The sequence below is a fragment of the Oncorhynchus mykiss genome, chromosome 1, assembly GCF_013265735.2.
Source record: "Oncorhynchus mykiss isolate Arlee chromosome 1, USDA_OmykA_1.1, whole genome shotgun sequence".
NCBI classification, from domain to species: Eukaryota; Metazoa; Chordata; class Actinopteri; order Salmoniformes; family Salmonidae; genus Oncorhynchus; species Oncorhynchus mykiss.
In genome coordinates, this window is record NC_048565.1 from 54,471,659 (window position 1) to 54,485,473 (window position 13,815).

Sequence of the window (13,815 nt, forward strand, 5' to 3'; positions counted from 1 at the left end):
TGTTGACGTCAACATGGCGGCTATTGTGACAAATGTTTCTGAGCGCCGTCTCAGATTATTGCATGGCTGGCTTATTCCGTAAAGTTTTTTTGAAATCAGACACAGCGGTTGCAATAAGGATATGTATATCTATAATTCCATGTGTATAACTTGTATTATCATCTACATTTATGATGAGTATTTCTGTTTAATGATGTGGCTATGCAAAATCACTGGATGTTTTTAGAACTAGTGAATGTAACGCGCCAATGTAAACTCATTTTGATAAATATGAACTTTATCAAACAAAACATACATGTATTGTGTAACATGAAGTCCTATTAGTGTCATCTGATGAAGATCAAAGGTTAGTGATTAATTTTATCTATATTTTCTGCTTTTTGAAACTCCTCTCTTTGGCTGGAGGAAAAAAATGTCTGTTTTTCTGTGGCTATGTAGTGACCTAACAATCGTTTGTGGTGCTTTTGCTGTAAAGCATATTTGAAATAGGACACTGTGGTGTGATTAACAACGAGAATAGCTTTAAAATGTTATGAGACATGTACGTTTGAGGATTGTTAATTATGAGATTGATGTTTTGAAAATGGCGCCCTACACTTTGACTGGCTGTTGTCAAATCGCTCCCGTTAACGGGATTGCAGCCATAAGAAGTTAACCCGCGCAAGGCTGCTGGCCCAGACGGCATCCCTAGCTGCGTCCTCAGAGCATGCGCAGACCAGCTGGCTGGGGTGTTAACGGATATATTTAATCGCTCCCTATCCCAGTCTGTTGTCCCCACATGCTTCAAGATGACTACCATTGCTCCTGTACCCAAGGCGGCAAAGGTACCTGAACTAAATGACTACCACCCCATAGTACTCACTGCTGTCATCATGAAGTGCTTTGAGAGACTAGTCAAGGAGCATATCACCGCCACCTTACCAGCCACTATCAACCCACTTTGCATACCGCCCAAACAGGTCCATTGATGACACAATCGCCATTGCACAGCCCTATCCCATCTGGACAAGAAGAATACCTATGTAAGAATGCTGCTCATTGAATGCTGAGCTGTAGTCAACACCATAGTACCCTCCAAGCTCATCATCAAGCTGGAGGCCCTGGGTCTCAACCCCTCCCTGTGCAACTGGGTCCTGGACTTTGACGGGCCACCCCCAGATGGTGAAGGTAGGAAACAACATCTCCACTTCGCTGACCCTCAACACTGGGGAGCCGCAAGGGTGTGCTCAACCCTCTCCTGTACTCCCTGTTCACCCACGACTGTGTGGCCATGCACGCCTCCAAATAAATCATCAAGTTAGCAGACGACACAGCAGTAGTGGGCTTGATTACCAACAACGACGAGCCAGCCTACAGGGAGGAGGTGAGGGCGCTCGAAGTGCCGTGTCAGGAAAACAACCTCCCACTCAACGTCAAAAAAAAAGAAAAAAAAGAGATGATCGTGGACTTCAGGAAACAGCAGAGGGAGCACCCCCCCTATCCACGTCGAAGGGACAGCAGTGGAAAGTTAAGTTCCTGGGCATAATCATCACAGACAAACTGAAATGGTCCACCCACACAAATAGTGTGGGTAAGAAGGCGCAATAGCGCCTCTTGCACCTCAGGAGGCTGAAGAAATTTGGCTTGTCACCAAAAACCCTGAAACTTTTACAGATGCATCCTGTCGGGCTGCATCACAGCCTGGTACTACCTGCTATCCATGACACCTACAGCACCCGATGTCACAGGAAGGCTAAAAAGATAATCAAGGACAACAACCATCCAAGCAACTGCCTGTTCAAGGCGAGGTCAGTACAGGTGCATCAAAGCGTCTATCTCATGGCCATCAGACTGCTGAACAGCAATCACTAAATCAGAGGCTGCTGCCTACATTGAGACCTAATCACTGGATACTTTAATAAATGGATCACTAGTCACTTTAGACAATGACACTTTAATCATTTCTACATATCTTACATTACTCATATCACACGTCTATACTGTATTTTATATCATCCACTGCACCTTGCCTATGCCGCTCGGCCGTCCATATACTTATATGTACATATTCTCATTCACCACTTTAGATTTGGGTGTATTAGGTAGTTGTTGGGAAATTGTTAGATTACTTGTTATATATTACTGCACTGTCTGAACTTGAAGCACAAGCATTACGCTACACTCACTTTAACATCTGCTAACCATGTGTATGTGACCAATGGTTTCAAAAAAATAAAATAATCTGTAACAATCACAATTGGGCTATCTTCTGTATACCACCCCTACCTTGCCACAACACAACAGATTGGCTCAAACGCATTAACAAGGAAAGAAATTCCACAAATTAACCTTTAACAAGGCACACCTGTAAATTGAAATGCATTCCAGGTGACTACTTCATGAAGCTGGTTGAGAGAATGCCAAGTGTGTGCAAAGCTGTCATCAAGGCAAAGGGTAGCTACTTTGAAGAATCTCAAATATTTAAATATATTTTGATTTGTTTAACACTTTTTTGCCTACTACATGATTCCATATGTGTTCATTCATAATTGTGATGTCGCCGCTATTATTCTACAATGTAGAAAATAGTAAAAAATAAAAACCCTTGAATGAGTAGGTGTGTCAACTTATGACTGGTACTGAAGATTAAGGGCCTGATTGGCAAAATCACACTGTAGCCCCACATAGTCAACACACCTACATACAACTCAATCGCTTTGGAAAGTCAGAACCAAAATATGTCTGTTTAGAGAGCTGCACTGCACAAGCACAACTGACAAACCATGAAATACAGGGGGAAAAAAACAGAACTTACCCCCTGATAGTCAGGGTTGACAGCGATGCGCACCACCCTGCCTCCAGACAGACTGCCAAACTCGGGGTCTTGGAACTGCAGAGAGAGCACAACATTAGAACTGATCAATGCCAATAGTGTGAGATTATTCAGTGGGAAGCCATATGGCTCCAGGCCTGTATTCTCAATACCTGCTCTGACACGGTCCAGGGGATGAGGTCACCGGAAGCCTTCTTTCCTCTGGACAGACTGTTGAGGATGGACTGACGAGAGATCTCTCCTTCCAGACACACCTGAAAGGAACATTACGCACACACAAACTTTAGTCGATCATATCAGATGATGATGATTTCTACTACGGCTTGTGAGTTTGCTGACTGTAGAATCCGATGCTGCATGCACACTGTCTGCCACAGACAGAGTACACAAAGGCCTGTCCCACTGAGGCCGGTGCAGGCACTGTCATAAGCCGGTTGCTTTGCCAGGCTACGTTCTGTCCTTTTTCCCTCAACCAACTGCACTCCTTGATGGCGGAAGCCGCGCCAGGTTTATTTATTTTACCTTTATTTAACCAGGTAGACAAGTTGAGAACAAGTTCTCATTTACAATTGCGACCTGGCAAAGCAGTTCGACACATACAACAGAGTTACACATGGAGTAAAACAAACATACAGTCAATAATACAGTAGAAAAATAAGTTTATTTACAATGTGAGCAAATGAGGTGAGATAAGGGAGGTAAAGGCAAAATAATGCCATGGTGGCAAAGTAAATACAATATAGCAAGTAAAACACTGGAATGGTAGATTTGCAGTGGAAGAATGTGCAAAGTAGAAATATAAATAATGGGGTGCAAAGGAGCAAAATAAATAAATACAGTAGGGGAAGAGGTAGCTGTTTGGGCTAAATTATAGATGGGCTATGTACAGGTGCAGTAATCTGTGAGCTTAAAGCTAGTGAAGGAGATAAGTGTTTCCAGTTTCAGAGATTTTTGTAGTTCGTTCCCGTCACTGGAAGCAGAGAACTGGAAGGAGAGGCAGCCAAATAAATAATTGGTTTTGGGGGTGACCAGAGAGATATACCTGCTGGAGCGTGTGCTACAGGTGGGTGATGCTATGGTGACCAGCGAGCTGAGATAAGGGGGGAATTTACCTAGCAGGGTCTTGGAGCCAGTGGGTTTGGCGACGAGTATGAAGCGAGGGCCAGCCAACGAGAGCGTACAGGTCGCAATGGTGGGTAGTATATGGGGCTTTGGTGACAAAACGGATTGCACTGTGATAGACTGCATCCAATTTATTGAGTAGGGTATTGGAGGCTATTTTGTAAATGACATCGCCGAAGTCGAGGATTGGTAGGATGGTCAGTTTTACGAGGGTATGTTTGGCAGCATGAGTGAAGGATGCTTTGTTGTGAAATATGAAGCCAATTCTAGATTTAACTTTGGATTGGAGATGTTTGATGTGAGTCTGGAAGGTGAGTTTACAGTCTAACCAGACACCTAGGTATTTGTAGTTGTCCACGTATTCTAAGTAAGAGCCGTCCAGAGTAGTGGTGTTGGACAGGCGGGCAGGTGCAGGCAGCGATTGGTTGAGGAGCATGCATTTTGTTTTACTTGTATTTAAGAGCAATTGGAGGCCATGGAAGGAGAGTTGTATGGCATTGAAGCTTGCCTGGAGGGTTGTTAACACAGTGTCCAAAGAAGGACCAGAAGTATACAGAATGGTGTCGTCTGCGTAGAGGTGGATCAGAGACTCACCAGCAGCAAGAGCGACATCATTGATGTCTACAAAGAGAAGAGAGTTGGTCCAAGAATTGAACCCTGTGGCACCCCCATAGAGACTGCCAGAGGTCCGGACAGCAGACCCTCCGATTTGACACACTGAACTCTATCAGAGAAGTAGTTGGTGAACCAGGCGAGGCAATCATTTGAGAAACCAAGGCTGTCGAGTCTGCCGATGAGGATGTGGTGATTGACAGAGTCGAAAGCCTTGGCCAGATCAATGAATACGGCTGCACAGTAATGTTTCTTATCGATGGCGGTTAAGATATTGTTTAGGACCTTGAGCGTGGCTGAGGTGCACCCATGACCAGCTCTGAAACCAGATTGCATAGCAGAGAAGGTATGGTGAGATTCGAAATGGTCGGTAATCTGTTTGTTGACTTGGCTTTCGAAGACCTTAGAAAGGCAGGGTAGGATAGATATAGGTCTGTAGCAGTTTGGGTCAAAAGTGTCCCCCCTTAGAAGAGGGGGATGACCGCAGCTGCTTTCCAGTCTTTGGGAATCTCAGACGACACGAAAGAGAGGTTGAACAGGCTAGTAATAGGGGTGGCAAAAATTTCTGCAGATACTTTTAGAAAGGGTCCAGATTGTCTAGCCTGGCTGATTTGTAGGGGTCCAGATTTTGCAGCTCTTTCAGAACATCAGCTGACTGGATTTGGGAGAAGGAGAAATGGGGAAGGCTTGGGCGAGTTGCTATGGGGGGGTGCAGTGCTGTTGACTGGGGTAGGGGTAGCCAGGTGGAAAGCATGGCCAGCCGTAGAAAAATGCTTATTGAAATTCTCAATTATAGTGGATTTATTAGTGGTGACAGTGTTTCCTATCTTCAGTGCAGTGGGCAGCTGGGAGGAGGTGTTCTTATTCTCCATGGACTTTACAGTGTCCCAGAACTTTTTTGAGTTAGTGTTGCAGGAAGCAAATTTCTGCTTGAAAAAGCTAACCTTGGCTTTTTTAACTGCCTGTGTATAATGGTTTCTAGCTTCCTTGAACAGCTGCATATCACGGGGGCTGTTCGATGCTAATGCAGAACGCCATAGGATGTTTTTGTGTTGGTTAAGGGCAGTCAGGTCTGGAGAGAACCAATGGCTATATCTGTTCCTGGTTCTAAATTTCTTGAATGGGGCATGCTTATTTAAGATGGTGAGGAAGGCTTTTAAAGAATAACCAGGCATTCTCTACTGACGGGATGAGATCAATATCCTTCCAGGATACCCCAGCCAGGTCGATTAGAAAGGCCTGCTCGCTGAAGTGTTTCAGGGAGCGTTTGACCGCTGACCCATTTCGGATGCAGGCAATGAGGCAGTGATCGCTGAGATCTTGGTTGAAGACAGCAGAGCTGTATTTAGAGGGCAAGTTAGTTAGGATGATATCTATGAGGGTGCCCATGTTTAAGGCTTTGGGGAGGTACCTGGTAGGTTCATTGATAATTTGTGTGAGATTGAGGGCATCAAGCTTAGATTGTAGGATGGCTGGGATGTTAAGCATGTTCCAGTTTAGGTCGCCAAGCAGCACGAGCTCTGAAGATAGATGGGGGGCAATCAGTTCACATATGGTGTCCAGAGCACAGCTGGGGGCAGAGGGTGGTCTATAGCAGGCGGCAACGGTGAGAGACTTGTTTTTAGAGAGGTGGATTTTTAAAAGTAGAAGTTCAAATTGTTTGGGTACAGACTTGGATTGTAGGACAGAACTCTGCAGGCTATCTTTGCAGTAGATTGCAACACCGCCCCCTTTGGCAGTTGTATCTTGTCTGAAAATGTTGTAGTTTGGGATGAACATTTCAGAATTTTTGGTGGTCTTCCTAAGCCAGGATTCAGACACAGCTAGAACATCCGGGTTGGCAGAGTGTGCTAAAGCAGTGAATAAAATAAACTTAGGGGGAAGGCTTCTAATGTTAGCCTTGGTTTCATGCATGTTATTACGGTTACAGAAGTCATCAAAAGAGAGCCCCTGGGGAATAGGAGTGGAGCTAGGCACTGCAGGGCCTGGATTCACCTCTACATCGCCAGAGGAACAGAGGAGGAGTAGGATAAGGGTACGGCTAAAAGCAATAAGAATTGGTCGTCTAGAACATCTGGAACAGAGAGTAAAAGGAGGTTTCTGGAGAAGATAAAATAGCTTCAAGGTATAATGTACAGACAAAGGGTATGGTAGGATGTGAATACAGTGGAGGTAAACCTAGGTATTGAGTGATGAAGAGAGCGATATTGTCTCTAGAAACATCATTGAAACCAGGAGATGTCATCGCATGTGTGGGTGGTTGAACTAATAGGTTGGGTAAGGTATTGTGAGCAGGACTTGAGGCTCTACAGTGAAATAAGCCAATAAACACTAACCAGAACAGCAATGGACAAGGCATATTGACATTAAGGAGAGGCATGCTTAGTCGAGTGATCAAAAGGGTCCAGTGAGTAGTGAGGTTGGTTGGGGTCACGGCGATTCAGACAGCTAGCCGGGCCATCGGTAGCAAGCTAGCATAGGATGGAGGTCTGTTTTTAGCCACCTCGTGCGTTTCCATCGGTAGGATTAGTGGGGTTCCGTGTGGTAGAGGGGATCAATCCAATTCGCAAAAAAAACAACAATAGATATAGTTAGAGGCCCAAGAAGAAAAAAACATTATAATTGCCCGATAGGTCTATTCAGATATCGGCTGCTAAGACAGCTAACGATTAGCGGACCACAGATGGGCGTTCAGGTAACGTCGCAACGGAGGAGCCAGCCGGATAACTCCCTCGGGCAGATAACGGCGGTAGTCCAGTTGTGAAGGCCTGGTGGGGCTCCGCGTTGGCAGTAAAACAGGTCCGGATAGGTGATTGTAGCCCAGGAGTGACTGATGGAACTCTTCAGCTGGCTAGCTCCGGAATAATTGATGTTTGCTCCGGAATCGACGTAAGCCGATAGTCACACGGATAACAGCTAGCTAGCTAGCTGCGAGATCCAGGTATAAATGTCCAGAGTTAAAGAAGCTAACTAGCTTCAGTCCAGCTTCAGTCCAGCTTCAGTCTAGCTTCAGTCTAGCTTCTGTGGAGGATTACAGATTTGAGGTAAATAATACTTTTTTTTTTTTTTTAATATAAATTGGTGAGGCGGGTTGCAGGAGAGTTTTTTGAAGATGAGTTTATGGAAAATAAAAAACATATAAAAAGGTATGCGAAGAAAGTTGTGTGTGTGTGTGTGTGTGTGTGTGTGTGTATATATATATATATATATATATATATATATATATATATATATATATATATATATATATATATATATATATATATATATATATACACACACACACACACACAGGACAAGACGAGGACAAAAGACGTCTGATTGCTATGCCATCTTGGAGCAAGGTGCTCGGTCCGTAGCAATAGTCTGGAGGGAGGCGGGGTCTATCCCACACTTTTTTGGTGGTGTCTTCAGTTGGTCCTTTAGCTGCCTTTTCTGCCCACCTGCATAGCAACGGCCAAATTGTAGCTGTCCATACAGCAGCTTCCGTGGCAGGCGATCCTCTGCTATCCGGATGGCATGTCCGAGCAATCTAAGCTGGCGGTGTGCGATGGACGCCTCAATGCTCTTGCAGTTGGTTCTCTGTAGGATCTTGTTTTATGCATTTGGGAACCATCATCCCACAACGGTCCCAGAGACTGTTTGGAATAGGCCATTTTTTCCCTTGACAAGCTGACCAATAGAATAGTTACATTTTCTACTGTGGGGACAGTAAATTGACACGGGCTAGTGATTTTGCTGTTCGTTACTCGTCTTGTTGGCTGAGGAAAAGCATTCATTCATTCTAACATCTTCAAAGTGTGCAATAGAATTTTGGTAAGAAGGACCGCACATCATTGCATCCTCGACTTGCATGTTATGTTAACATGAATTACCATAATCTAAATGTGATTTGTCATTCTGAGCACTGTGGGTGGACACCGTAATCAGGTTATGAATGACAGAACAGCTATTGCCATGTTAAAATGTTATGGGATGCATTGCTCTCCATTGTTTTTGATGGTAGGCTCAGTTTATTCACCTGTATGACAGCCAGGACCTCTGGCAGTGAGTTCTGTGTGGGAGGAACAGGAGGCAGTAGGCAGAAGAGGTGATGTGCCGGGGCATCTGACAACATCTGCAGGTCGTTGGGAGAGTTCTGGAATCAAAGGCAAATCGGTAAGAAAACAGATATACACAGGAGGAAGGTTTGTCTATAGAGGAGCCACCAGGTTATTGGGACAAATCTAATAAGACCAACTGTAATCCACAGGCAACCAAGGCTCCAACATATATTCTCTTATTACAACCTCATTGATGCCTGGTGAGTTCATAACGCTGAAACAAAACAATAGTACACTTTCTTCAACCAGACAAAACATTCTCCAGAATCAATTTCGTACTGATTTTGAAAACTGAAATTCTACATGAGCCTATCATTATGCTTACTACTGACAGATACACATTTAAGAAGTTCCTAAAAGAGAGTCACAAGATGGTGCTTTAATTTTTACTTACCACAAAATCCTACTTTCTTTGAACAATTTGAAACTGAATTGAATGAATTCATAATGATGAACAAAAACTGTCAATGATCCTCTGATTTTATGGGATGCCATCGAAGGTTTTATTAAAAACAAGGATGCTGCATTTGCATCTGGACTGAATAATTCACAATTAAAATATATCAGAATTGGAAAAGTTGTAAACAATGATAGTGTTCAAAGTATTTTTTCAGACCAGGTATCAGTAATGATAAATAAGCAACTATTGAATCTGAATCAGGCGAACTAACCAAAGATTTTCAAGTTTGTATAAAAAAAACTATTGTACACCTCTGATTATAAATCCACACCAAGTCAGATGGAGTCGTTTTTAAAAAAAAAACTATTCTCAGCTCAGAACGCCGGCTTTCTGTCGCTCCATGAACTCAACGTGGCATTGGGTAACATGAATAAAGACAAATCACCTGGTTGGGATGGTACTCCTCCTGAGGTCCATTTAACATTTTGGAACCAATTAGGCCCACTGTTCAAAGGTTCGTACAGCACTTATTTTGCCGTTTTTGTGTTCTCACCATAGAGATATACTATTTTCAAAAAGTCTGCTATCCCGTCTTGAAACTAACTTAGCCAAATTGGTCCATCCGGACCAAAGTGGGTGTGTTATCCTCAGATAACAGCCGTCATCTATTACACATTTTACATTCTTCATCACAAACCAAAGCTCCTTGGGCAGTTCTTTTGATGCAGAAAAAGCTTTTGATAGATTAGAATGGTCACACACACACAGTACCAGTAAAAAGTTTGGACCCCTACTCATTCAAGGGTTTTTCTTAATTTTCGCTATTTTCTACATTGTAAAATAAGAGTGACGACATCAAAACTATTAAATAACACATATGGAATCGTGTAGTGACCAAAAAAAGTTTAATCTAAATATATTTTATATTTCAGATTGTTCAAAGTAGCCACCCTTAGTCTTGATGACAGCTTTTCACACTCTTGGCATTCTCTCAACCAGCACATCAAATGCTTTTCCAACAGTCTTGAATGAGTTCCCACATATGCCGAGCACTTGTTGACTGCTTTTCCTTCACTCTGCGGTCCAACTCATCCCAAACCATCTCAATTGGGTTGAGGTCGGGTGATTGTGGAGGTCAAGTCATTGATGCAGCACCATCACTCTCCTTCTTGGTCAAATAGCCCTTACACAGCCTGGAAGTGTGTTTTGGGTCATTGCCAAGCGTCGGCTAGAGTTGTGTAAAGCTCGCTACCATTGGACTCAAGAGCAATGGAAACACGTTCTCTGGAGTGATGAATCATGCTTCACTCTCTGGCAGTCCGACAGACGAATGCATTGTACCAACTGTAAAGTTTGGTGGAGGAGGAATAATTGCCTGGGGCTGTTTTTCATGGTTCGGGCTAGGCCCTTCAGTTCCAGTGAAAGGAAATCTTAACACTACACAGCATTGAAAGGCATTATAGATGATTCTGTGCTTCCAACTTTGTGGCAACAGTTTAGGGAAGGCTTTCTCCCAATTCAGCATGATAACGCCCCCTCGCACAAAGCGAGGTCCATACAGAAATGGTTCGTCGAGATCGCTGTGGAAGAACTTGACTGGCCTGCACAAAGCCCTGACCTCAACCCCATCAAACACCATTAGGATGAATTGGAATGCTGAATGTGAGCCAGGCCTAATCGCCCAACATCAGTGCCCGACCTCACTAATGAATGCTCGTGGCTGAAAGGAAGCCCAGCAGTAATGTTCCAACTTCAAGTGGAATGAGATGGTCGACGAGCAGGGGTCAACATACTTTTGGTCATGTAGTGTATCTTTGGTCGGTTTTGGAATATATGGGCTCAGCTAAAATTTCATTAATATGATTAAAATACTATGTCAACACCTCAGCCATAGTAATAAGAGGCCATACCTGTCTGTTCAGAATAACTAGAAGTAGCAGGCAAGGTGATCCATTTTATTGTCTATAGCGCACCTGGCCCAGGCGATTTGACAATCGAAAGATATTACAAGAATGTCTCGGATCATACTACGGATCATGTCTTCTCATTATACGCCGACGATATCTTACTTTATCAAGACAATGCACATTGCCTTGCAAAAGTATTTATCCCCATCCCCATTTTTCCCATTTTGTTGCACTACAACCTGTAATTTTAATGGATTTTTATTTGGATTTCATGAAGTGGAAATACACAAAATAGTTAAAAAATTTGAAGTGGAAAAAATGATGTTTCAAAAATTCAAAACAAATGACAAAACTGAAAAGTGGTACGTGAATATGTATTCACCCCCTTTGCTATGAAGATATGGTACAACCAATTACCTTCAGAAGTCACATAATTAGACACACACATACACAATGTTCTGAAAGGCCCCAGAGTCTGCAACACCACTTAGCAAGGGGGCACCCCAAGCAAGCTGCTCCATGAAGACCAAGGAGCTCTCCCAACAGGTCAGGGACAAAGTTGAAGAAGTACAGGTCAGGGTTGGGTTATAATTTTTTTAAATCCAAAACTGAACATCCCACGGAGCACCATTATAATTTTTTTTGAAAGAATATGGCACCACAACAAACCTGCCAAGAGACGGCTGCCTACCAACACTCACAGACCAGGCAAGGAGGGCATTAATCAGAGAGGCAACAAAGAGACCAAAGATAACCCTGAAGGAGCTGCAAAGCTCCCCTGCGGAGATTGGAGTATCTGTCCATAAAACCACTTTAATCTCCAGAGCTGGGCTTTATGGAAGAGCAGCCAGAAAAAAAGCCATTGCTTAAAAAATAATAAATAAGCAAACACGTTTGGTGTTCGCCAAAAGGCATGTGGGAGACTCCCCAAACATATGAAAGAAGGTACTCTGGTGAGATGGGACTAAAATTTAGCTTTTATTTGACATCAAGGAAAACGCTACATCTGGCGCAAACACAACACCTCTCATAACCCCAAGAATCTCATCCCCACAGTGAAGCATGGTGGTGGTAGCATCATGCTGTGGGGATGTTTTTAATTTGCAGGGACTGGGAAACTGGTCAGAATTGAAGGAATGATGGATGGTGCTAAATACTGGGAAATTCTTGAGGGAAACCTGTTTCAGTCTTCCAGAGATTTGAGACTGGGACGGGACTTCACCTTCCAGCAGGACAATGACCCTGCTAAAGCAGTAAAGCAACACACGAGTGGTTTAAGAGAAAACATTGAAATGTCTTGGAATGACCAAGTCAAAGCACAGACCTCAATCCAATTGAGAATCTGTGGTATGACTTCTGCTGGTGTACAGCAGGCATCCAACTTGAAGGAGCTGGAGCAGTTTTGCCTTGAAAAAAATGGGCAAAACTCCCAGTGGCTAAATGGAACTTATGGAGACATACCAAGAGACTTGCAGCTGTAATTACTGAGAGGTAGCTCTACAAAGTATTGGGGGGGGAAATAGTTAGACAATAGTTAGACACGCTAAAATTCTGTTTTTTTGCCTTATTTCCTGTTTGTTTCATAATAAAAAATATTTTGCATCTTCAAAATGGTAGGCATGTTGTGTAAATCAAGTGATAGAAACCTCCCCCCAAAAATATATTTTAATTACAGGCAACAAAATGCTATTTGGGTGAATACTTTCGCAAGCCACTGTACAAAGAGACATATGGTGTCTCCTATTTCCAGGAAGAGGTAGTCTTCACTGATATATCCCGTAAACTATGCTTTGAACCCATTATTGCACACACAATCTCTATTTGGTGCAATATGGCATGCCCACACTCCGCCCCAATGGACATGTAGAATCTGTAACTTTGCTGATATCATGGAGAGAAATTGTATGAGAACATTCCAAGATTTTAAAGACAAACATTACCAGGCAACTCCTTTTTTGTAAATTTACAATTCAGGTCAGCTATAAATAACATTGGCCCCGGCCAATTGCCCAGGAGAAGAAAAAATCCAATTGCGAAATTGTGCTTTTTAGCCTATTCATTGATGGAAATACATTTGACTGGTCATGCTTATCAGTTTGTAGGCCAACTTGTACAGTATCTATACAGCATTCATATACCTACAGAGTCTTGCGCTGTCAGAGAACAGTTAAACATGGAATATACAAACATAGTCAATAACACAAAAATAAAAATAGTGTACAGTACTATGTACAGTGTGTGCAAATGTAGAAGAGTAGGGAGGTAGGCAATAAATAGGCCCCAGAGGAGAAAATAATTACAATTTAGCATTAATACTGGAGTGATAGATGTGCAGACGATGATGTGCAAGTAGAGATACTGGGGGTGCAAAAGAGCAAAAGGGTAAGTAATACTATGGGGATGGGTGTGCTATTTACAGATTGGCTGTGTACAGGTAAAGTGATCGGTAAGCTGCTCTGACAGCTGATGCTTAAAGTTAGAGAGTGCGATATGAGATTTTTGCAATTCGCTCCAGTCATTGGCAGCAGAGAACTGGAAGACAAGGCGGCAAAAGGAAGTGTTGGCTTTGGGGGATGAGCAGTGAAATATACCTGCTGGAGCGCGGGTGGGTGTTGCTATGGAGACCAGTGAGCTGCGATAAGGCGGGGCTTTACCTAGCAAAGACTTAGATGACCTGGAGCCAGTGGGTTTGGCAACGAATATGTAGTGAGGGATAAGCTGGAGGCAGTATGCAGGCAGTATGCATTTTGAAAACATATACTTAATTGTTTGACACCTGAACATTTTACTACATATTACGAGGCATGTCTTACCTTCAAAGTAGCCTAGCCAAAATCAGACCATACCCATGGAGGCAAT

General features: G+C 43.2%; 1 protein-coding gene across 1 annotated transcript in view; it reads right to left on the reverse strand.

Moving 5' to 3' along the window:
* nat10 (N-acetyltransferase 10) overlaps positions 1–13,815 on the reverse strand; it is a 38,615-nt gene that overhangs the window by 7,252 nt on the left and 17,548 nt on the right. Inside the window, exons 15-17 of the mRNA XM_021605457.2 lie at positions 8,568–8,684; positions 2,965–3,066; positions 2,795–2,869 (exon numbers count right to left, since the gene is read on the reverse strand). Of these exons, the coding sequence (XP_021461132.2) occupies positions 2,795–2,869; positions 2,965–3,066; positions 8,568–8,684 (294 nt within the window). The remainder of the gene's footprint in view (positions 1–2,794; positions 2,870–2,964; positions 3,067–8,567; positions 8,685–13,815) is intronic.